Source organism: Bufo gargarizans, chromosome 8 (assembly GCF_014858855.1).
Source record: "Bufo gargarizans isolate SCDJY-AF-19 chromosome 8, ASM1485885v1, whole genome shotgun sequence".
Lineage (NCBI taxonomy): Eukaryota > Metazoa > Chordata > Amphibia > Anura > Bufonidae > Bufo > Bufo gargarizans.
The window spans coordinates 73,092,134-73,118,295 of record NC_058087.1 but is presented as its reverse complement, the minus strand read 5'-3'; the positions used below and the strand labels follow the sequence as shown (position 1 = coordinate 73,118,295).

At 42.8% G+C, this 26,162-nt stretch overlaps 1 protein-coding gene across 1 annotated transcript in view; it reads left to right on the top strand.

The window, feature by feature from the left end:
- VPS8 (VPS8 subunit of CORVET complex) overlaps positions 1 to 26,162 on the top strand; it is a 146,207-nt gene that overhangs the window by 57,740 nt on the left and 62,305 nt on the right. Inside the window, exons 14-19 of the mRNA XM_044303766.1 lie at positions 1,887 to 1,976; positions 7,687 to 7,733; positions 10,172 to 10,319; positions 10,688 to 10,777; positions 13,410 to 13,461; positions 14,674 to 14,777. Of these exons, the coding sequence (XP_044159701.1) occupies positions 1,887 to 1,976; positions 7,687 to 7,733; positions 10,172 to 10,319; positions 10,688 to 10,777; positions 13,410 to 13,461; positions 14,674 to 14,777 (531 nt within the window). The remainder of the gene's footprint in view (positions 1 to 1,886; positions 1,977 to 7,686; positions 7,734 to 10,171; positions 10,320 to 10,687; positions 10,778 to 13,409; positions 13,462 to 14,673; positions 14,778 to 26,162) is intronic.

The following is a 26,162-nucleotide window of genomic DNA, read 5'->3' as shown; positions in this document are numbered from 1 at the left end:
TCTTGGCTGTTCTCAGCTGAATCCTTTTCTGTGCAGGTTATGGAGAGTAGCCGTATCGGCCCATCACTTGCACAAAGATGCGTAAATTACTTGACCACTACCATGAATGGGGTGGCTGCGGCTCTATACTGTTTGTCTAGCTAATGGACAGACAGCCTTCCAACCCGAACTGGTCCTGTAGTTTTCTATGGGATTATTTGTATTCATCCAGTGCATCACTGATGACGCCGGATGACAAATGGCACCAGACAGAAAAACCCTGCATGCTACGTTTTACTGTCCGGCGTCGGATCGGTGCACTGAAGTGCTGTGCACATGTATCAGTTGTGTCTGGCTTCCGGCCTAAAACATCTGGCCAGGCACAATTGATATATCTGAAGAGGGCATTAAAAAGGTCTTTGTAATCATGCAGCTATAAAGCTGTACTTTTGTTACTGTAGAGGTCCTGCTCCCTTAAAGGGATATTCCCCTTATGGCATATCCCCAGGATATTCTGTAAACATCTGAAAGGTGCATGTCTCAGAGCTGGGACTCTTATCTATCTCCAGCATGCTACGCTTCTTCAGTGGCTCACATAGAAATGGATGTAGAGTGCTGTAGACCTATACGACCAACTCTCAATTCATTCTCTGCCCGGATGTAGCAGCTGGTGGCCGTCTCACGATGGATCGTTCTGGAGATGAGGGCCCCTGTGGATTTTCCATAAGTGTCTGTGATGATAATATCTGAGAAAGATTTCAGTTTGATGACCTAATGACTGAAAGCTATGGGTTCTGCTGTGCACACATCATGGCTTCCTGAACTCAAGATGGAACAGCATAAAATATGGATGTAAAATAGTGCGTGTCTCAGCAGGGACGTAGCTAGAGGGGCTGGTGTGGCAAGTGTACTTGGTGCTGGATGTCGGGGAGGATGCCAACAAGTCACTCTGCTTTGAGGAGGGTATTTGGATGCAGGTTTTGCATAGTGAACTGGATCTTTGGCTGATTGGTCAAGGGGCATCACACAAATGGCTCAAACGACCTTTTGAGAGGTGCAGTTATCCCTTCTAGCCCTCAGTCCAGTTGCATTGTTCATATTCTTTTTATGGTCATTTTAGTTTTCATTTTATTTATTTTTTACAGCAGGTTATTCATTTTGTACATAAAAAGTCCGGACCGCGCGTCTCATAAATGTAAGGTATAAAACAGGTTTTTTTCTTCCTCCCTTCAAAAAGTTACCGAGGTCTGCAGATCTCCTACTGATGGATATCCTGCAACTTACAAAGAAAAACAATAGGGTAGATCCGTATGTTTAATCTGCCCTGTGGTGCACAGATTGTACTTACACGGCACTCCTCCAATATCGAGCATATCACAGGTTTCCTCTGCAATTTAGTTGGATCTCCGCATGAAAGGTGCACGTTCACACACTATTATACACAGTTCAACCGCGGACTTGGTTACAGCATACGCCTGGTGAGTCAACTGGGGTTCCTAACTTCTTTAAATTCAGAAATCTAAACATGCACTTAAAATCGCATAAAAATCCCAGCGTCTTTTCTCCTTGCCCGACCCAGGTTTCGCTCCTAAAGCTTTGTCAGGGGCACATGGCAAGGTGAACATACGGATCTACCCTATTGTTTTTCTTTGTAAGTTGCAGGATATCCATCAGTAGGAGATCTGCAGACCTCGGTAACTTTTTGAAGGGAGGAAGAAAAAAAACCCGTTTATACCTTACATTTATGAGACACGCGGTCCGGACTTCTTATGTACATTCTCTGAAAGTGTAATCCACCCCACGACACTCTACGGACCTGCAGCATTTTTTGCGGACTGGCGATTTAACACATTTTGTTATTAGGTTATTCATTTTACAGCAAATTGTTTCCCATTTTTCCTCACCAGGAGCTGATAATGCTGAGTCCAAATAAAGCAGCAGATCTGGTCTGCACCCACTTCAGTGAACAGCTGGATGAGATCATAGGAACGCTTCAGGTACTGCCAGCATTTGTGAAGACCTTATAATGGTACTATCAGGTTGAAGATGCACTTGTATGGTGACACTTTACTCTTTCCTATATAGCCATGATATCAGTAAGCCAACAAAACCTTAGTTTATTCTGAGTAAGCATCAAAATGATTCCCTGAGACCGCATAAGTGAAGCTGAGTTAAGCAAGGCCAAGAACTGCTCATATTTCCTAATAGACTGTCTGTTTCATTCCAGCCCCCGAGTGCTACTTCTGCAGCAATGACAGTGCTTGATTGCAGTATCTGTCTTATTTATGGATAAAGAATATGTACAGTAATCCCTGTGTACAAGTATGACTTATACAAAATGGTATACCTTATGCACTTAAAAGCACAGGAGCCATTTAAAGAAATAGGATGTTTTTTTGTGCACCGAGCGTATAGACTTGTTACCTTTCTGCAAATCACAGGATCACAGTACATGATTTAAATAATCGCCAACTTAACAACAAAGAGAAAAAAAAAATCTGGAACTGATAAGGGGCCATGCACACTGAAGGGGTTGTCAGAGTTTGATAGCATTCTCTGTGTAAGTGTGTATACAGAGATGGCTGTCAGTCACTGATAGCTGTACACGGGGAGGTGTTATCAGCGATTAATAGCATTATCTGTGTAAGTGTGTATACAGTTGCAATAAAAAGTATGTGAACCCTTTGTAATGATATGGATTTCTGCACAAATTGATCATAAAATGTGATCTGATCTTCATCTAAGTCACAACAATAGACAATCACAGTCTGCTTAAACTAATAACACACAAAGAATTAAATGTTACCATGTTTTTATTGAACACACCATGTAAACATTCACAGTGCAGGTGGAAAAAGTATGTGAACCCTTGGACTTAATAACTGGCTGAACCTCCTTTGGCAGCAATAACTTCAACTAAACGTTTCCTGTAGTTGCAGATCAGACGTGCACAACGGTCAGGAGTAATTCTTGACCATTCCTCCTTACAGAACTGTTTCAGTTCAGCAATATTCTTGGGATGTCTGGTGTGAATCGCTTTCTTGAGGTCATGCCACAGCATCTCAATCGGGTTGAGGTCCAGACTCTGACTGGGCCACTCCAGAAGGCGTATTTTCTTCTGTTTAAGCCATTCTGTTGTTGATTTACTTCTATGCTTTGGGTCGTTGTCCTGTTGCAACACCCATCTTCTGTTGAGCTTTAGCTGGTGGACAGATGCCTTAAAGGGACACTGACAGGCCCAATAAGCATATTTAGGTATATATATATCACAGTACAGGTCTTCTAAAGTGTATTAAAATCATCTAAGTATCCCCCCTGTCCACCTTATAAATACAGTAAACTGAAGTTTTATAACCTGGTTGAAGCGTCTTCAATCTGCCCAAGGGGCGGCGTTTCATCTCCACTTGCGCCCAGCCAGCCGCCCCAACTGCCGTTTTGAAGTGCCGCCCAGCTCATCAATATTCAGCGATGCTGAAGATGAGACGGAGGCCGATGCCCATAGGATTGTATTGGGCATGCGCCGGATCTTGTGAAGTCAGGGACAGTAGTAGCTGCCCAGCGAAGTGAATATTGATGAGCTGGGCAGCGCTTCAAAACGGCAGTTGGGGCGGCTGGCTGGGCGCAAGTGGAGATGAAACGCCGCCCCTTGGGCAGATCGAAGACGCTTCAGCCAGGTTATAAAACTTTAGTTTACTGTATTTATAAGGTGGACAGGGGGGATACTTAGATGATTTAAATACACTTTAGAAGACCTGTACTGTGATATATATATATATATACCTAAATATGCTTATTGGGCCTGTCAGTGTCCCTTTAAGTTCTCCTGCAAAATGTCTTGATAAACTTGGGAATTCATTTTTCCTTCGATGATGGCAATCCGTCCAGGCCCTGATGAGGGGGATGAGGTTTTGATGTTGGCATGCTATGCCTCTTTTTCTCCCCACATAGTGTTGTGTGTTTCTTCCAAACAACTCAACTTTGGTTTCATCTGTCCACAGAATATTTTGCCAGTACTGCTGTGGAACATCCAGGTGCACTTGTGCAAACTGTAAATGTGCAGCAATGTTTTTTTTGGACAGCAGTGGCTTCCTCTGTGGTATCCTCCCACGAAATCCATTCTTGTTTATTGTTTTACGTATCGTAGATTCGCTAACAGGGATGTTAGCATATGCCAGAGACTTTTGTAAGTCTTTAGCTGACACTGTAGGATTCTTCTTCACCTCATTGAGCAGTCTGCGCTGTGCTCTTGCAGTCATCTTTACAGGACGGCCACTCCTAGGGAGAGTAGCAGCAGTGCTGAACTTTCTCAATTTATAGACAATTTGTCTTACCATGGACTGATGAACAGCAAGGCTTTTGGAGATATTTTTATAACCCTTTACAGCTTCATGCAAGTTAACAATTCTTAATCGTAGGTCTTCTGAGAGCAATTTTGCGTGAGGCATCATTCATATCAATGCTTCTTGTGAAAAGCAAACCCAGAACTGGTGTGTGTTTTTTACAGGGCAGCTGTAACTAACACCTCCAATCTCATCTCATTGATTGGACTCCAGTTGGCTGACACCTCACTCCAGTTTGCTCTTGGAGATGTCCTTAGTCTAGGGGTTTACATACTTTTTCCACCTGCACTGTGAATGTTTACATGGTGTGTTCAATAAAAACATGGTAACATTTAATTCTTTGTGTGTTATTAGTATAAGACTGTGATTGTCTATTGTTGTGACTTAGATGAAGATCAGATCACATTTTATGACCAATTTGTGCAGAGATCCATATCACTCCAAAGGGTTCACATACTTTTTCTTGCAACTGTACATAGATAGCTGTCAGTCACTAATAGTTGTACACGGAGGAGGTGTTATACCGGGTATTGATAGCATTCTCTGACAGCTATCTCTGTTTACACACTTGGGGTCCATTCACATGTCTGCAAATTGCGCATCCGCAAAACACTGACACTGGCCATGTGTGTTCCGCATTTTGCCGAACGCACATGGCCGGCACTATGATAGAAATGCCTTTTCTTGTCCGTGGCTGCGGACAAGAATAGAACATGTTCTATTTTTTTGGCGGGGCCACGGAACGAAAGTGCGGATGCAATGAAGTTAGAAAAAGCAGAGACATAAATGTATAACTTGCAAGATTTACAGAATCTTTTTCCTCAAAACCACATATCAATCGGCTCAGTTCCTCCTGCTCTATAACCTGCTGCACTGCATTTCATAGTGACAGGTTATCTTTACATTTGAAGTACCGTATGTTATCTTTTGATTGCTATTTTCTAATATGGCTGTCTTTATACGGTATTCACATGTCTGTAGAATAAAAACCTCTTGTTGATTTTTGTGTAAAAGTAAAGTGTTAAAAGTTTGCATCATTTTGCAGAATATCTTGAGAAGAGGACATTTGACTATGTTGTAACTGGCACTGATTACAAAGCGTACCCTGCATATTCTGCCTTGCGTTTGATGAAAGATGAAAGCAAGGAGATGTATTTACCAGCCTCTGCTTCCTGTCTATAGTCATGCACCTCTAACCGCTTCAGATGAATCATCTTTGCTGGCAGACACTTAATGAGTTCATTAGCACATTCTCAACAACGGCAGGTTTCCATCTTCCTGACCTTCACCACAAAAAGGAAAAACCTTTCAATCACTTGTCTTGGAACCTGGCATCTTGGTGGCCGTTGGTCTTTGCCAGCTCTGTGCTAGGTTCATTTCACCGTTTTCTAGAGGTTTCCTTTGATGGAAGTGTGGCCAAGACCTGCTGCTATCTTATATATGTATAGCTGGGGGCCAAATCCAGACTGATAGAGGATGCATTTAATTTACGACGGGGTGTGCCCCCAGTTAAATGTATGCTCCAGTGGCGCAGGGGATATCAAGACTGGCGTAGCACACACCAGTCTTGATAAACCATGGCCATTTTATTTTATTTTTTTATTACAGGAGACCCATGTTAATGTCAATAAATGTGGCTCACCTAAGAAAACACAACCACACTGAAAACCATGGCTGTAATGTGTTTTTAACCGCACTTCAACCGCTATGTGTGAACATACTTTCCGACTGGTTACGCTGCATTTCATAGTGTGTGAGTGGTCAGTTCCAGCTGATCCATAATGCACCAGCAACGGTTTGGTCCATACGCCCGGCTGTGCCATTAAAGCTTTTGTGCAGCTTGTTTTTGAGGAGAGTTTTGATCAAATATTAATAATGTTTTGACAGGTCTGATATAATTGTTAGACGTGGCTACCTATGCATCACTGGTCTAATTTTTAAAGAAATATAGCAAATATAGGAGATTGAGAGTGAAGTAAATATCATAATAGAAAATACAGATCCTACGAATGATCCTTGTTTCTACTTTTTCTTATATAGTCAGTTTTCTGTTTTGTATGCGTACTAGAGCTGAGTTTGTCATTTAACATTCTGTGATCTTGTACCATGTTGGCTGTAGATTTAGGCCTATTTCACCCTTGCATTGTTCCGTTTACTCCTCATGCATTCTCAATGGAGAGAGCTTTGTTCTGGATGCATCAGGATGTCTTCCGTTCCGGCAGCATTCCGTTTCGTGACCAGACTGTGCTGCAAGCTGCGGTTTTATGTCTGGTCTTAGAAATGGAAAAAAAAAACGGATCCATCACTAAAAACAATGTAAGTCAATGGTGACTGATCCATTTTTTTTAGGAGTCTAAAAAACCTGATCCGTCACCCATTGACTTATAACAAATAACCACTTGCTACACCACAAGTGAAAATCTCTCCCATGTATCTGTTGACGGTGTATAAGTAACACTTTATTAACAATCCTTTTCCTAAATCACCGTACTGCAGACATCCCCAACATAGGACTGATAGCAAATATATGAGACTAAGCTAAAGCTAGTAGATAGAGAGAAGGTGATTTACAAAAAGGCTTATTAATGAAGTGTTGCTTATAAGCAGAGCAGAACACTGTCATCAGATACATGGGAGAGATTTTAACTTGTGGTGTAGTAAGTGGTTATTTGTAACAGATATTAATGGTAATAACATAAGGAATAATAACCAACATAGTGATCTATTTGTGATAAAGAAAGAGAATGCTAATATATCTCTCAATTGGTGTACTCTTCAACACAACAGGCACATTCTGTGTGGAATATACACAAACAATATAAAATGATACATTAACAATTAATGATTTGGATAACAGAGATAGTGTGAGGGATACCACATCTACTACTTAGACACAGAACTGATCCTGAACATTGTCATCTCTAAGGGTCTATTCACACGTCCGTTTTTTCTTTCCTGATCTGTTCCGTTTTTTGCTGAACAGATCTGGACCAGATCTGGACCCATTCATTTTCAATGGGTCCTGAAAAAAAATCAGACATTGTGCTGTCCGTTTTTTTTCAGGACCCATTGAAAATGAATGGGTCCAGATCTGGTCCAGATCTGTTCAGCAAAAAACGGAACAGATCAGGAAAGAAAAAACGGACGTGTGAATAGACCCTGAAAGTCAGAGAAAGAAGGAATAATTGCATTCATGTGCTTTGAATGTTTTTATTATCACTAAAAAGGCTTTTTGAAAAAATAAACACACGTTTTTCTTAAAATAAAGGTTATTTTTTAGAACGAGAATAGGCCGTAAACAGAATTTACATAGCCTTTTCTGATGATCTTAAAATGAGATTTACACACAGTATTCTTGTAATTTCAGGATACGTTTTTGCTTTTCCAGTTTTTTAGAAGCCTTCTAGATCCAAGGTTTGTATTCTGTGCTTGTGTTTATAGAAAGTCTGTCTTTCCCCACCGATCACTAGAATGGGGATCCTGAATTTCCCATTTCCTTCTTTTTGTGTGACTGCAGTGTGAAGGCGTTTGAATGGAGCGGTGGTCAAGTGTGCTCCCTGCCGCTCCATTTATTTCTGTGGGGCCGACAGAAACAGCCAATGTCAGTGGCAATTTAGGTACCTCACTTGACTGTCTGTATGCATCTTCTCCCGGCCAGTTTTATACTCTTAGGCCTCTTTCACACGGGCGTCATATTTTTGGCCCGGATAAGAGGCTGGTGCGTTGCGGGAAAATGTGCGATTTTTCTGCGCAAGTGCAAAACATTGTAATGCGTTCTGCATGTGCGTGAGAAAAATCGGATTGTTTGGTACCCAAACCCGAACTTCTTCACAGAAGTTCGGGTTTGGGATCAGGGTTGTGTAGATTGTATTTTCCCTTATAACCTGGTTACAGAATACAGAAAGCATAGTACAATAGCGTTGGAGGGGTTAAAAAAAATAAAAAATTATTTAACTCCCCTTAATCCACTTGCTCGCGCAGCCAGCATCTCTTCTGTCTTCTTCTTTGCTGATTGCAGGAAAATGACCTGTGGTGACATCACTCTGGTCATCACATGATCTTTTACCATGGTGATGGATCATGTGATGACCGGAGTGACGTCACCACATGTCCTTTTCCTGCAATTAGCAAAGAAGAAGACAGAAGAGATGCCGGCTGCGCGAGCAAGTGGATTAAGGTGAGTTAAAAAAAAAATATTTTTTTTTTAACCCCTCCAGCACTATTTTACTATGCATTCTGTATTCAGAATGCTATTATTTTCCCTTATAACCATGTTTTAAGGGAAAATAATAAAACGATCGGGTCCCCATCCCGATCATCTCCTAGCAACCATGCGTGAAACTCGCACCGCATCCGCACTTGCTTGCGGATGCTTGCGATTTTCACGCAGCCCCATTCACTTCTATGGGGCCTGTGTTGTGTGGAAATCTAGCACAATATAGAGCATGCTGCGATTTACACGCAACGCAGAAGTGATGCGTGAAAACCAACGCTCATATGCACGGCCCCATAGAAATGAATGGGTCCGGATTCAGTGCGGGTGCAATGCGTTCACCTCACGCATTGCACCCGCACGGAAAACTCACCCGTGTGAAAGGGGCCTTACCCCTAGAGGGAATTTAGGGATATTTTTTTAATCAATATCATTTCAGGTCATCTCAATTAAGCCAAGTTCACATTTCAGTGATGAGTTATTTCCATCATTTATTGTGAGCCAAAATTGCCTAATTGCGTTCAAAAACACAGAACAGGTGCAGATCTTTCCATTATACCTTATCTCTGTGTACTGGTTTTGGCTGACAAAAAATGATGTAACTAACTAGCCAAAAAACTGAAGTAGGAACCTGGCCTTAGTCTAAAGCCTCTCACCCATGTACTCAACTGTCGTAGACCCAGTGTAGCAGTCCATGGACCCATAAATCTTTGTTTGTACGCAGCTAATAGCAAGCCGTGGCAGTGACCTGCCCCCTTCGTGGGTTCGGGCATTGTGGTGAGGTTGTTCAGTCTTGGATGACCCCTTTGAAGACTATCCCATATTGTTAGGGGACCCACATCACATGCACAAGAACATAAGATTTGAAACTCACAGACAATAGTTGAGTTCCCTTGCCATTAGAGATGCTGGTTGAAAGAGAAGGCTTGGGATATTTGATTTCAATATACTTGATCCTTTGTTTGTTCAGACTGGACATGCATTGCATGTGTCTGGCAGAATCTTTTCCCTTTCTTTATTTAGAACAAATGCATGCTCAGTCGAGCACAAAGCCCCGGTGTATAGAGCATCAAGAAGAAAAGTGGTTGGCTGAATTATCTAAGGTTTTTGGCCACTAATTGGTCCCTTCACTCTTGTGATTGCCTTGGGGTTCCTAGAGGATGGCCACCAACAATATCATGCCTATAGCCAGATTAAGACTCAGGGCTGCCCTGTTGCAAAGGAAACATGGCTGAATTTTCAGACTTCGGATATCTACAGCTTTTTATACCATGATATGATGAACCTACATAAATATTAAAGGAAACTGAATACCCGTCAGACATTTATGGCCTATCTACAGAAAGCATGTTCTTGACAAAGGTGTAGGTCCCTTAAGTGGGACTATCTATCATACATTTATGGTGTTGTCTATAGATATGCCATGAATGTCTGAGATAGTAATATTCCTTTAAGAATACAATCCCTACTATAATGCAGTCCCTACTATCATGGCAATTGTAATTGTTCACTTGGGCAGTCTGTACACTGTATTCTATTGGCAGACTATAGGCTGTAGCCAAGTGAGCCTTACTGTCAGTAAAATGCAGTGAGTAAATCTCTGATTACGGAGTCATCTCATGATTGTGTTTGGTTGTAGGGATGGAGCTCAGCTAAATCCTGAACTGTTACAGAACAAGCCGCATATCACAGAACACTTCATAGACCTTATGTGTCAGTATGACCCTGGTCGTGTGACTCAAGTGCTACAAATACTGGAACACTACAGATTGGAGGAGACTATTGAGGTGAGAACATTAAAAATAATCTCGTAAAATTAAATGAGTGTTTATGGTAATTTAACGTCCCTTTACACGGGCCACTGCATAGGCAGTGATCGGGAACGAACCCTTCATTCTCGATCATTGCCTGAACATTGAGCAGAGAAAATGGCTTCATGTAAATGCAGCTATCATCTCTTCTGTATTGGGACGAGCGATCACAGGATTTACACTGCACAATCTGCTGTCAGCCAGATAAGCATTTGCTAATTCATCGGGTAATCTGTGGCAAATTTACACGGGGCAGCCGATAATTAGCCAGATCATTGAGCCATGTAAACTAGCCTTTAGGGAGATCTTGTTAGGGTCATAATATATTCCTTTTACATTTACAGATTGTCCAGAAGCACAGTAACTATGAGACATTAGCCTATCTCTTGGAGAAGAAAGGAGATATCCAGGCGGCTTTCCAAGTGAATCTCACGGTAACTAGAATAGCATTGCCTGTGACCAACAACACATTTTACATTTTTTTTGTTAAAGATTTCATTTACACAGAAGGGACTCCTTTAATTTCTGCAAAGCTTTTAACTCTCTGGTGTCCTAAGTGATTCCAGGTTTGGCAGTATTCCTTTATTGTAGAAATGAGGTCGGATGCACAGACTTAACCAAAAAGCAAAGGAAAAGCGCTATTTATAGAACTCGTGTTATTTGGCATAATTCACATCTCATAATCTGAGCCTATAATCTATGTTGTTGGTATGAAATGACCTAAATCAGCTTAGTCTTCCTTCCTGGCTTACCCCATTAGAGAACCTTAAAGGCTAAGGACACCTTTGACATGGGCAAAAATATTTTTGCATATTATAGTGGTTACCTTGAATTTAAAAAAAAGTTGCACTAATTTTCAGTCTGCAATCTTCATTCTTCTTTCATTTTGTAGACCCTCAATTTGCTCTTGGCAACCTACTCCTACTTTTAAACTTTCAATAATACATGCTGGAATTAAGGTCTGTGTGTCCAGGATGCTGCTGCCTTCCACAGCTGTCATGTTTTAGCACAAATTCATCCCTGAACTCATCTCCCCTTCTAGGGCACTCAACAGTGGGAGACTGGCCATAGACCCTACAGAGAAATTTCCCGGCAGATGCCAAGGGGGCCACCCAAGCCTTCCTCTCTACCGCTGGCCGGGTACATAATGAGCACTCAGAGTTAATTAACACTATGAGAATCAGGTACTCATGTACCCATCCAGTGACCGCCATATTCCTGATTTCAACCGCTGTAGCCCGCATCTCATGTCCTAAGCCCCCTGCTCCATATCCTAGCCAGTAAGAACTGGAGGAGGGCAGAAAATAGCAGCTAGTTATGGTTACCCCAGAGGGATAGCTTTTGGATCAGTATTTGTGTTGCACTGTGGTATTTGGTTCTCCTGGGATGGTATTATGCACTATGGTAATGCTGACTCCTCCTGCTTGTGTTTGCCCCGCCTTATGTCAATTTGGATCTTTTTTCAACATTGAACTACTTTTAGTTTGTTTTTGTTCCCTTGGCCACTTTAGGTTCCCAGTCCATGGCACTCAAAGGTTTGCTTCTCAGTAGTTCTGACCAACACTGATGCTGATGAGTATGTGATTCTTTAAAAGGAGCCCTCAGAAGCTCTGACACAGATAGTCTGATAGATAGATATAGGCAGCACACGCTCTGCAGAAGCAAAATGTTACATTTTTAATGAATGCTATTTAGAAAATCTTGCATCTAGGAAGCAAATGAGCAAAAAAATAACGTGCAAAATTGCATTTAAAGTCTTAGCCTTTAAAGTTTATTTCTTTATAGATACTGAGGCTTTATCTATCTAATAAAAGCTTATTATCCCTGGCATTGAGAGAGTTAAAGGGAATCTGTCACCTCGATTTTGACAGTACTACAGATATGGAGTCCAGATCACTACATTTCATTTTCTTACTGCCTCCTGTTCCCCTGCTGTCAGCGCTCAGAGCTGCATTGAAATACATTGTCAGGACTGCTGTGCATGTGTACATGAGTCTTCTCTATTATGTTAGAACTGCTCTGCAGTCCAGGCTGTGTATTTCAGTGGAGCTTTCAGTGCTGACAGCGTGGGGAACCGGGGTCAGTAGGAAAAGGAACAATAGTGATCTGCAGTACTACGCATTTGTTACTGTAGAATTGTAGATAATAGTCCAAAATCGGGGTGACAGATTCCCTTTAAATTATTAAATGATGTCTTCCTGCTGCCCCCACAAGAGTCAGATTAGGGGTTTACTGCTCTATTATGGAGTTCAATATATACATGTTTGCAGTGACTACTTTAGCTCCCTCTAGTGCTGGCTGGCGATAGCATTATATAGGGGTATTAAAGTAAATAACCTTTATCATCTATGCACTTGGTCACCAGTGCAATTGACAAAAAAAGGAGGGTGCCATATCGTACTTTGCTGAGTGACAATAGCTGGTGAGATGGTGCTTGACATTTCAAGCATCTTTACTGTATTTAAGCCAAACCAAACCTTCCTAACGTGTAACAATTAGAAAAGACCATTCACTGAATATAAAGTTTACACTCCCTAATCTCCTCAGCAACCTTCCATCGTTATACGGCACCCCATGGTTTCACTAATACTTGCTATTTAAGAAGCTTCTTGGGGGGGGGGGGGAGAAGCTTCTTGGGGGGTTCTGCAGCGGGGGAGATGTAATGTGCACTGCCACTGATGTAGTGCAAACTGCATTTTCCATGCACTGTGACAGAGGATGATGTGCGCTAGCTCAGGTAGGGAACTACTACAGGACATGACCATGGGCAACAAGACCGCCACAGTGAATGGCATTTCTACGGTGGTTAGGACTTGTGAGTGCTTGACTTTAGAAAAGCGAGTGCAATTGCAAAGATTTTTCATGTTGGGGGGGCATTGGGTCATGAGTGTAATTTGGTACAACCCATTTAACTGCTGCATTTTGTCCTATAGTCACAAATCATCCTGCAAAGCCTTTATACCTACCTGTCAAATGAGCGTAACGTGAAATGTTCTGCATGCTGTGTGTTCTTACCATTTGATGTTGGCATCTTAACTTGTAGTTATCCTTTTATCATATATTTAGAGGCTACAAAACAGATTGTCAGCGTTGACTGAGGACTCCGTGGATGGGGCAGGTAAGCTTCTAATATATCCATCTATTTTCTGTGATTATTCAGAGTGCTTAGGAATGAAGCCATGGAATGGCTAGTATGGTACCAAGCTATTAAATCTAAAGTTGGATTACATTTCTACTTTGCTTAAAGGGGATGTCTAATCTGAGACAGTGGGGGCATATCTCTAGGTTATTCCCCTATTGTCTGATAGGTGCGGGTCCCACCGCTGTGACCCGCACCTATATAGATAACTGAGCGGGCCAAGGTGGTGGCTGGAGGACTCAGTTCCGGCCTCCACCAAGCGCTCTCCCCATAGAAGTGAACTTCTATGGACCTGACGGAAATAGCTGAGAATTCCCAGTATGCAGCTATTTTCGTTGGCCCCATAGACATGAATGGAGGTTGACTGTGTATGCGCAGTGCACCCTACACCACTTTCAGGGCTCCATTTAGGAGATACGTGCGGGTCCCAGTGGTGGGACCCACACCTATCAGACAATGGGGCATATCCTAGGGCTATACCCCCATTGTCTCAGATGACACAACCCCTTTAAGGGCCTATGCACATTTTAGGCCACATCCGATCCGCATTTTTTGCGGACCCATTTATTTCTATTGGCCGCACAAAATGCGGACAGCACACTGTGTGCTGTCCGCATCCATATGTCCGTTCCCACCATCCCGCAAAAAAATATATAAAATGGCCTATTCTTGTGCGTTTTGCGGACAAGAATAGACATTTTTAACATAAGGCTGTGTTGTATGGGAAAATGTGGGATGCACACAGCCACAAAACCGATACGGTCGTGTGCATGGGAAAATCGGGAACAACTGCAAAAACATACAGCCTCTTTTCTGCTTATTTATATGCCTATTTAATGGAAGCAGCTATGCTGGTAATGTCTGCATAAAATGAAATTAAATATCCGTATTCTCATGAGAAAGGGATCACACGCCATCATGAAAAGGGTGCATATTTCAGTAGATAGAGGTGCATTTGATTGATACACCAAAGGAGATGCTGTAAGATGTGTTTGATATTTAAATTAAGTATTTTCCATTATAATGAAATAGATCTGAATTGGAAATTTCCTACAATTAGGAACAAGCACTTCAAGTTGAAACGCTCAAGCATCATGCTCAAGTGAGCATTTCAGTCCTGAAGTGAAAGCTTATTTGTAGAATAATACGGATGTTCTCTCAGCTCATTAAATTCTACTTTTCACTTTGTAGATAGCAAACAAACGGCGGTCTTGAAAGATGTTGAGGATACTCTTTCAGAAACGATCTCTTTGTGTGAAAGAACATCACATACACTCAACCAGCAGCAGAGAGAGGTAAAGTAATGCCCACTCCTTTACAAGTGATGACCTATGCTCAGGATCGCTCTGCGCCCCCCGCTGATCAGCTGCTCTGCAGTAGCTCCAGCGCCGGAACTTCCCTCTGTTGCGCAGTGGACAGCGCTGGTTACTGCAGCATTGCTCCCTTTGAAGTGAATAGGAGCAGTGCTGCAGTAAGCAGCATAGTCCACTGCAGAATGTGCGGAGCTGTGTAATTCCAGCGAGGTGTTGGACCACCGCTGATCAGGTGGTGATGACCATCACAACGGCAATGCAGAAATGGCAAGGAATAAGCATAATCAGGCTGGGATAAGACCTTATAAACATGTACACTGCTGAAACAGTATATTAGAAATGACATGATGGGCAGTTAAGTAGCAACCCAGAGAATTATCTGGTTTCGGTTATCCCCCCAGAATGACCCATGACGTAATATGATTAAGCACCATACAGCAAAGAGGAGGGCAAGGGTAGTGTGAGAGTTACTCACAAAATCAGGGTATTACAGCCAAGGTTTCAACGGGCCGTTTTGTGCTGCAAATGAGACCAGGACAGACAAAAGAGAGAAGGGAATAGAAAGATAAAAATAAGGAAACAGCTGAATGAAAATAGAGAGAGAGAAGAACAGAAGCTGAAAAGAAATGGCAGAGAGAAAGATAAGGACGGACTGGGAACCTGCCAGCACATCGCTCATGCTCTTAACTTGTCAGAAACTGTTGTACTCAGAGTGAGGAGAAAGCATGAGGTGAAGGGGGTGCTCCCGATGTAGTCTGCTCATGGGGACCACACTGCCTGAAACAAAATCCATTTTATCTAAAATGACGGCAGTCAGTTCTTTGTCAGTCATAAAGCAGGACATAAATGCCTTTTGAAAAAGTTATTCCACAAATTCTAAAATGATTTTTAAAACTCATACTTATTTGGATGACTTTCTTTCTTTCTTTTCTGTGAGTGGGCAGCAGCTCATCAACCACCTCCATCTCCTAGGAGGAAATGCAATTAGCTCTTGTTAACCCTTTTCTCCCCTGCATAGAAAATAATAGTCTCCAACATGTTGCCCCAGAGATACATATATAATATATCTAGAGAGAGAAAAAGTTGTATATTTTACAAACCGGATTCCAAAAAAGTTGGGACACTAAACTAATTGTGAATAAAAACTGAATGCAATGATGTGGAGATGGCAAATGTCAATATTTTATTTGTAATAGAACGTAGATGACAGATTTAACGTTTAATCCGTGTAAATGTATCATTTTAAAGGAAAAATACGTTGATTCAAATTTTCACGGTGTCAACAAATCCCAAAAAAGTTGGGACAAGTAGCAGTAAGAGGCTGGAAAAAGTAAATTTGAGCATAACGAAGAGCTGGAAGACCAATTAACACTAATTAGGTCAATTGGCAACATGATTGGGTATAAAAAAAGAGCTTCTCCGAGTGGCAGTGTCTCTCAGAAGCCAAGATGGGTAGAGGATCACCAATTCCCACAATGTTGCGCAGAAAGATACTGGAGCAATATCAGAAAGGTGTTACCCAGCGAAAAATTGCAAAGACTTTGCATCTATCATCATCAACTGTGCATAACATCATCCGAAGATTCAGAGAATCTGGAACAATCTCTGTGCGTAAGGGTCAAGGCCGTAAAACCATACTGGATGCCCGTGATCTCCGGGCCCTTAAACCACACTGCACCACAAACAGGAATGCTACTGTAAAGGAAATCACAGAATGGGCTCAGGAATACTTCCAGAAACCATTGTCAGTGAACACAATCCACCGTGCCATCCGCCGTTGCCAGCTGAAACTCTACAGTGCAAAGAAGAAGCCATTTCTAAGCAAGATCCACAAGCTCAGGTGTTTTCACTGGGCCAGGGATCATTTAAAATGGAGTGTGGCAAAATGGAAGACTGTTCTGTGGTCAGACGAGTCACGATTCGAAGTTCTTTTTGGAAATCTGGGACGCCATGTCATCCGGACCAAAGAAGACAAGGACAACCCAAGTTGTTATCAACGCTCAGTTCAGAAGCCTGCATTTCTGATGGTATGGGGTTGCATGAGTGCGTGTGGCATGGGCAGCTTGCATGTCTAGAAAGGCACCATCAATGCAGAAAAAATATATTCAGGTTCTAGAACAACATATGCTCCCATCCAGACGTCATCTCTTTCAGGGAAGACCCTGCATTTTTCAACAAGATAATGCCAGACCACATTCTGCATCAATCGCAACATCATGGCTGCGTAGAAGGATCCGGGTACTGAAATGGCCAGTCTGCAGTCAAGATCTTTCACCTATAGAGAACATTTGGCGCATCATAAAGAGGAAGGTGCAACAAAGAAGGCCCAAGACGATTGAACAGTTAGAGGCCTGTATTAGACAAGAATGGGAGAGCATTCCTATTTCTAAACTTGAGAAACTGGTCTCCTCGGTCCCCAGACGTCTGTTGAGTGTTGTAAGAAGAAGGGGAGATGCCACACAGTGGTGAAAATGGCCTTGTCCCAACTTTTTGGGGATTTGTTGACACCATGAAATTCTGATTCAACATATTTTACCCTTAAAATGGTACATTTTCTCAGTTTAAACTTTTGTTCCGTGATTTATGTTCTATTCTGAATAAAATATTAGAAGTTGGCACCTCCACATCATTGCATTCAGTTTTTATTCACGATTTGTATAGTGTCCCAACTTTTTGGGAATCCGGTTTGTAGAAGTAGGGAAGAATGAATGAAAGATGTCTGGAACACGTCACTTTTTCTTTATGAGATCACTACTCCGATACTGAGGGGAGGAGAAGGCAGCAGGGAAACTACAGAGCATGTTAGCCCATGTATGCAGCAGAAGGTGGACCAGAAGGATTAACAGCAGGGGGTGCAACGAGAGAGGAAAATATAATGTACATGTGCTGTATATTGCAATTATACTTCATTTGAAATGTCCTATTGTGTATTAATACTTTTTTGTGACAAGCCCTTTAACTGTAGAAAAGTCAAGAGTTACTTTTTCCCCACAATACTGCAGTTATTTGCTTCACGGCCAAGAAGATAATTGAAATTAGGGTGGGAGAATGGGGAGATACGTCTGGATTTTTCAGCAAATTTTGACCAGTAGGAGTTAGAATAAGTAAAGAAATTGGACAGAGATGCTCACCACACCCTTGCACCATGGCTACAATCATGAGCACGGTCAGCTACTACCCTCTAGCTAATAACGTGCACTTGTAACCAACCTAAGACCAGCTCCAGTGAGTGTAGATAAAATGGTATTTAATATATACAACTAAATGTATTTCAAATATACGTATACAAATATATAAATGGAATGAATTGTCTCGGTCCCTCCGTACACACTTTTACAGTTCCATCTTACTAGTAAAACCTAAATATAATATGCATTAAAATCAAATAAAAACAGTATATAGCTATAACAGTGTATCCCTAAAAATCAGATTGTATACATCCACCTTAGTTCAAGTTTGTTTATATTGGGATCTAGGTAATTGTCGCTGTTATCTGGAAGTCAGGTCGCTAGCTTCTTTGGACAATATTCCTGTTCAAAAAGTTAGGTGTAAAAATGTCATGCTGGGCAGCACGTCTCACCCTCCTCACAGGTCTCCAGGTGATGCTGCGTCTTGTTCCACGTAGTACTGCTCTCGGGCTTGTTCGCTGCTGTCGAGAACGGTGTAAGCGGCGTATGCGCTCTGTGTCTGTAGCTTTAATTTTGTACAGAATTTATTTTACCTTTTTATTGCTCCTATCTCTCGTTCTGTGCTGTGGTCACATGACCATGTCCATGTCCATGCAGCGCTTTCTTATTTCCTGTAATATGTGTGTGTCAAAGCAGCAAAAGGGCAGTGATAGGGGAGTGTCTATGTAACTGGTGGGAGGGGCTAAAAACTAGCTGGGGATTGTCTATGTAGCTAGCTGGTGGGAGGAGCTATAAACTAGCAGGGCAGTGATAGGGGAGTGCCTAAGTAACTAGCTGGTGGGAGGGGCTGTTAACTAGCTGGGCCTTAGGGGTAGTGCAATGTTAAATCTTAAATAAAAATTCAATTCAGCCCCTTTCTACCATAACAAGAAAACAATAAAAAAAAGTATCATTAGCATTGCCCGGTCCTAAAATGCCAGAACTATCAAAATATAATGATATTTATCCTGTACGGTAAACAGCAAAACAGGAAAAAAAAAATCCAAATGCCCAATTCACAGTTTTTTCATTGTTACACCTCCCCCAATTTTTTTATAAAGTGATCAAAAAGTCTTAAACATTCTAAAAACTACAAATCGTCCTGTAAAATATAATTTTTTTTTACAGGGTTCAGAATATGATGATGCAGAGAAAAAAAATTATATTATATTTCTTGCTCTTTTTTTAGCAAGAAGAAAAATCTTACTAAATGTTATAGAATCGCCCTGCAGAATCTATGAGTAAGGTGTGAGTTTGCACACTTCTCTCTCTCCCTCCCTGTGAGATCAGTGCCAGCAGGAGAGGAGGCTGAACCACGGAGTACAGCAGAGGTCTGTAGAAGTAAAAAAAAAAAAAAAACGCTCAGTCTGAAGGTCTCTAAACTGCAGTTTCTGAGATGAAAGCTCCAAATTGCAGCTTAAAGGGGTTCTCCGGGAATTAAAGGAGTGAGACAACTCCTTTAATTCAATCAGCAAATATCATGTATTATGTAGAGGAAGTTAATACAAGGCACTTACTAGTGTATTGTGATTGTTCATATTGCCTCCTTTGCTGGGTGGATTCGTTTTTCCATCACATTATACACTGCTCGTTTCCATGGTTACGACCACCCTACAAGCCATCAGTGGTGGCAGTGCTTGCACACTATAGGAAAAAGCATTAGCTTATGTGTGCACCCACAGTCCCAGCCACCAGAGAAGCAAATGCTTTTCCCTATTGTGCAAGCACGACCACCACTGATGGATTGCAGGGTGGTCGTAACCATGGAAGCGAGCAGTGTATACTGTAATAGAAAAATAAATGCAGCCAGCAAAGGAGGCAATATGTTTAATCACAATACATTAGTACCGTATTTTTCGCCCCATAAGACGCACTTTTCCCCCCCAAAAAATCGGGGGGAAATGCCCCTGCGTCTTATGGGGCGAATGCTGACAATTTAACATCGCTGGATGCGATGTAGCGTGAGCTGGGGCCGGGGGAGGGACTGGGAGGAGGAGCTGGGGGCCGGGAATAGCGGCGGGGCGGTGCAATCAGTGTAGTATAGCACCGCCCCGCCGCTCCGGTATACTAATATTAAATGTCTTAGTCGATTAAAATGTATTATATATGCCCCCTCACTCCTATATTGCTAATCGTACCTTAAATCCTATTCCTAGGTGCTGTAATGCAGGCTGGGCGGGCGGCAGCGTAACTCCTTGATGTCACGTGCCTGCGCCGCCTACTTTATGAATGAAGCAGGCGGCGCAGGCAAGTGACGTCAGCGAGTGACGCGCCGGCCGCCTGGCCTGCATTACAGCACCTAGGATGAGGATTTAAGGTTCGATTAGCAATATAGGAGTGAGGGGGCATATCTAATGCAATTTAATTGAATAAGACAATTAATATTAGTATACAGGCGGCGGCAGGGGGGGGGGTACGATCTATTGGATGATCGAGCTGATGGCACAGTTAAGGGGGGGGGGTCTGTGGATGCCACTGTTATGGGCTGGGGGGCTGTGGATGCCACTGTTATGGGCTGGGGGGCTGTGGATGGCACTGTTATGGGGATGGGGGGTCTGTGGATGGCACATATGTAACAGTGCCACCCACAGATCCCCCCTGTAACAGTGCCATCCACAGATCCCCCCTGTAACAGTGCTATCCACAGATCCCCCCCCCCCTGTAACAGTGCCATCCACAGATCCCCCCCTGTAACAGTGTCAGTCATCCACAGATCCCCACCATAACAGTGTCCGTCATCCACAGATCCCCCCATAACAGTGTCCGTCATCCACAGATCCCCCCATAACAGTGTCCGTCATCCACAGATCCCCCCATAACAGTGTCCGTCATCCACAGATCCCCCATAATAGTGTCCGTCATCCACAGATCCCCCCCATAACAGTGTCCGTCATCCACAGATCCCCCCCATAACAGTGTCCGTCATCCACAGATCCCCCCCATAACAGTGTCCGTCATCCACAGATCCCCCCCATAACAGTGTCCGTCATCCACAGATCCCCCCCATAACAGTGTCCGTCATCCACAGATCCCCCCCCATAACAGTGTCCGTCATCCACAGATCCCCCCCATAACAGTGTCCGTCATCCACAGATCCCCCCCATAACAGTGTCCGTCATCCACAGATCCCCCCCATAACAGTGTCCGTCATCCACAGATCCCCCCCATAACAGTGTCTGTCATCCACAGATCCCCCATAACAGTGTCCGTCATCCACAGATCCCCCCATAACAGTGTCTGTCATCCACAGATCCCCCATAACAGTGTCCTTCACAGATCCCCAGTAATAGTGCCACCCACAGACCACCATTAGTTCCAAACCCACCAAAAGCACACCTTTTGGTTAAAAATAATTTTTTTCTTATTTTCCTCCCCAAAAACCTAGGTGCGTCTTAAGGGCCGGTGCGTCCTATAGGGCGAAAAATACGGTAAGTGCCTTGTATTAACTTTCTCTACATGACAAATGGCACTTGCTGAAGTGAGACAACCCCTTTAAGAAAATGAAAATACATATCATAAATATTACTTCATTATAAATATATTCCCAAATACCTTTCATTATAATAAATTGATTTTTCTGCGACTGTCACTTCGCAGTCGCAGCATGTTGCAGTGCGACACCATAGACTATCATTCTAAGAATTGTCACGTGACATTGGTGCAACATCAGTGTTGCACGACACATGTAGCAGTATAGTTGTGCCCTATGTGTCACGCAACACATGTCGTCGTGTAGCCCTGGCCTTAAAGTCCAAATTGCGGCCCTCAGTGTCTTTCTTGATATAAAGCTGGCAGATTTAGATTAAGTCAGACGTTTCATTAAAGAAGCAATCAGAATCTATCCGTCCTTCTGTTCCACTATGCCACCATGGCACTTAAACCTAGTCTTATCTGTGCTTTATGGATCAGATTATCTGCTAGTTTAATACTTTGGACAAAATAAAGATCAAGCTCCATAGCTCACTGGATCAAAATGATATTGCATACAATGCGATTGGTCTGGCTCCACCAGACGGTGTAAGGCTAGGGCTACATGACGACATGTGTCACGTGACACATAGGGCACAACTACACTGCAACGTGTCGCACGACATTGATGTCGCACGACAATTTTTATAATGATAGTCTATGGTGTCGCACTGCCACATGCGACACTGTAGTCGCAGAAAAATCAATCTTGGTGCGACAAAATGTATTCGTGTAGCCCTAGCCTAAAAGCACATTCAACCAGGGCAATATCAGCCTCATGGGCTGAGGGAGCTTCGCCCTCTTTAGAGCAGATATACAGTGGATATAAAAAGTCTACACACCCCTGTTAAAATGTCAGGTTTCTGTGATGCAAAAAAAAGACAAATCATTTCAGAACTTACTCCACCTTTAATGTCACCTATAAACTGTACAACTCAATTAAAAAACAAACTGAAATCTTTTACGTGGAGGAAAGAAAGCAAAAAAAAAAAAAATTATGTGGTTGCATAAGTGTGCAACTGGGGACGTAGCTATGTTCAGAATTAAGCAATCACATTCAAAATCATGTTAAATAGGAGTCAGCATACACCTGCCATCATTTAAAGTGCCTCTGATTAACCCCAAATAAAGTTCAGCTGCTCTAGTTGGTCTTTCCTGAAATTTTCTTAGTCACATCCAACAGCAAAAGCCATGGTCCACAGAGAGCTTCCAAAGCATCAGAGGGATCTCGTTGTTAAAAGGTATCAGTTAGAGAAGGGTACAAAAGAATTTCCAAGGCATTAGTTATATCATGGGACACAGTGAAGACAGTCATCATCAAGTGGAGAAAATATGGCACAACAGTGACATTAACAAGAACTGGACGTCTCTCCAAAATTGATGAAAAGACGCAAACAAAACTGGTCTGGGAGGCTACAAAGAGGCCTACAGCAACATTAAAGGAGCTGCAGGAATATCTGCCAAGTACTGGCTGTGGTACATGTGACAACAATCTCCCGTATTCTTCATATGTCTGGCCTATGGGGTAGAGTGGCACGATGAAAGCCTTTTCTTACAAAGAAAAACGTCCAAGCCAGGCTACATTTTGCAAAAACACATCTGAAGTCTCCCAAAAGCATGTAGGAAAAGGTGCTATGGTCTAATGAAACCAATGTTGAACTTTTTGGCCATAATTCCAAAAGATATGTTTGGCGCAAAAACAACACTGCACCAAAAGAACACCATACCCTCAGTGAAGCTTGGTGGTGACAGCATCATGCTTTGAGGCTGTTTTTCTTCAGCTGGAACTGGGGCCTTAGTTAAGCTAAAGGGAATTATGAACAGTTCCAAATACCAGTTAATATTGGCACAAAACCTTCAGACTTCTGCTAGAAAGCTAAACATGAAGAGGAACTTCATCTTTCAGCATGACAACGACCCAAAGCATACATCCAAATCAACAAAGGAATGGCTTCACCAGAAAAAGATTAAAGTTTTGGAATGGCCCAGCCAGAGCCCAGACCTGAATCCGATTGAAAATCTGTGGGGTGATCTGAAGAGGGCTGTGCACACCAGATGCCCTCGCAATCGGACAGATTTGGAGTGTTTTTGCAAAGAAGAGTGGGCAAATCTTGCCAAGTCTAAATGTGCCATGCTGATAGACTCATACCGCAAAAGACTGGGTACTGTAATAAAATCAAAAGGTGCTTCAACAAAATATTAGTTTAAGGGTGTGCACACCTATGCAACCATATTATTTTATTTTTATATTTTTTCTTCCCTCTACCTAAAAGATTTCAGTTTGTTTTTCAATTGCGTTGTACACTTTATAGGTCACATTAAAGGTGGAAAAAGTTCTGAAATGATTTATCTTTATCTTATATTTTTTACATCACAGAAACCTGACATTTTAACAGGGGTGTGTAGACTTTTTATATCCACTGTATAATGCTGCCACATGGCCTAGTCCAGTGGTCAGCAACCTGCGGCTCTAGAGCCACATGCGGCTCTTTAGCCCCCTGATATTGGCTCTTCCAGGTGCGGGCTCACATGTACAGTGCGATAGCATTTTCGTTGCCCGTAGCAAAAATAGGTAGGAGGGTGAAGACCAGGAAGCGGTGAAGGCTCTGTACTCACCGCTTCCTGGTCCTCGGTTGTAGGCTGTGCAGGGCTGCGCACAGTGTGAGGCGCTCTGTGACGTCACTTTGTGCACGCCAGTTCACAGCACAGCCGACAGCAGGAGGAACACAGAGCGCGGGTGGTGAGGAGCAGCGGCATCCAGGAGCCGGAGAGGTAAGTGCTTTTTTATTTTATGAAACTTGGGGCTGATCTGAGGCAATGAGGTGATGAGAATAATAATGGGGGATATGAGAGGCATCATGGATGATGAGAGGCATCATGGATGATAATGGTGATGATGAGAGGCATCATGGTTGATAATGGGGATGATGAGAGGCATGGGGCTCTTATCTGAGGTCTGATTGAGGGGGTCATTTACTTTGGGGTCTGAGCTGACATCTGATCTCAGAGAGGTCTTATTAACATTGAGGTTCTGCTTAAGTGCTTGAGGCATAAGGTCACTGACTTTTTGAATGTTCGTATTGCGCTTCAAACAATACCTTCATGGGAATAGGGGTTCTAAGTTAGTCTCCAACCTTATTAAGAACCGAAGAAATAAATCCTTTATTCAAGCCATCAAATCAGCCTCAGGCCCCCGACTTATTAATACTCCAGCGATAGCTCAGGAGTTTTGCTCCTTTTATTCAAATCTGTATAACCTCCCAATACCCCTCACCAGCCAGCAAATCGAGACACGCACGTCGGAGTTCCTTAGCTCTATTAACATCCCAAGAATTTCTGAGGTCGATATACATCAGCTGCTTCAACCGTTTACAACGGAAGAGGTAGAAAAGGTTCTAATGTCTATCCCTTCAGGCAGGAGTCCCGGACCTGACGGTTTTCCAAGCTCATATTACAAAAAGTATAAAGATATTTTAGTCCGACATTTTGTCACGGCATGCAATCTCCTCCTTACAGGTGGCTCTCTGACCCCACAAGCCTAGGAAGCGCACATAACGATTATCCATAAAGAAGGGAAGGATAAGGCAGCATGTGGAAGTTACAGGCCGATTTCACTGCTGAACACCAATTTGAAGTGGTGGGCTAAACTGCTTAACAGCAGGATGTCAGGGTTGCTCCCTGGGCTTGTGGGTGAAGAACAGGTAGGTTTCGTTGCAGGTAGAGAGGGTAGGCATAATATCAGTAGAGTCATACATGCGATCACCCACGCCATAAAATCTAAGTCCCCTCTTGTACTCCTGGGCACAGATGCGGAGAAGGCGTTCGATAGGGTTAGCTGGGCCTATATGGAGAAAGTACTACAAGCCTTTGGCTTCCCTGAAGGCCTCATCAGAGCTATCTATACTCTGCACCATCTGCGAGAGTACTAGTCAACGGCACCCTATCAAACGCCTTCCAAATTAGAAACGGTACTCGTCAAGGATGCCCATTATCCCCCACCTTGTTTGTACTCACCCTAGAGACGCTTCTTCTTAAGTTCCGCCAATCCCCCACGATCAAAGGAGTGAAACTAGGCAGATTTACTGCTCCTGATGATTTACTGCTCCTGTTGTCAAATCCTGAAGAGGCTTTGCTGGAGGTTATGCAGATTTTCGAAACTTTTGGGGTTATCTCAAATTTGAAGATAAATTTCGATAAGTCGGAGGCCTTTGGCGTTTCCCTCCCAGCTGTCCTGCGTACTAAGGTCAAAGCCCTCACACCATTCAAGTGGCCTACACAAGCAATAAAATATTTGGGGGTGACGATCCCGATGGACCCCAAGTTGTTGTTTAGTCTTAATTTCCCCCCGCTACTCTCCAAAGTCACCTCTATTCTCTCTAAGAGCAGCTCTCCTTTCCTAACCTGGCTAGGCAGGAAAAATGTCCTCACCACCTACATCCTGCCGCTGATAATGTACACCTTGAGAGCCCTACCCATATCGGTACCTGTTAGTTTAATTAATAAACTACAATCCATCATGAGCAGTTATTTGTGGGATAAGAAGCGCACTAGAATGTCCTTTCGCCTTCTTTCCCGAAGAAAGAAACATGGGGGTATCTCCCTCCCTGACCTATCAACCTATATACAGGCTATTAGTTTGGAAAGGTGGCTTAAACTGGCCAGACAAGAGACATTCTGTATGTATGTAGATTTATAATTGGCCCTGTTGGGTAAGGAATTGTTCCATAGGTTA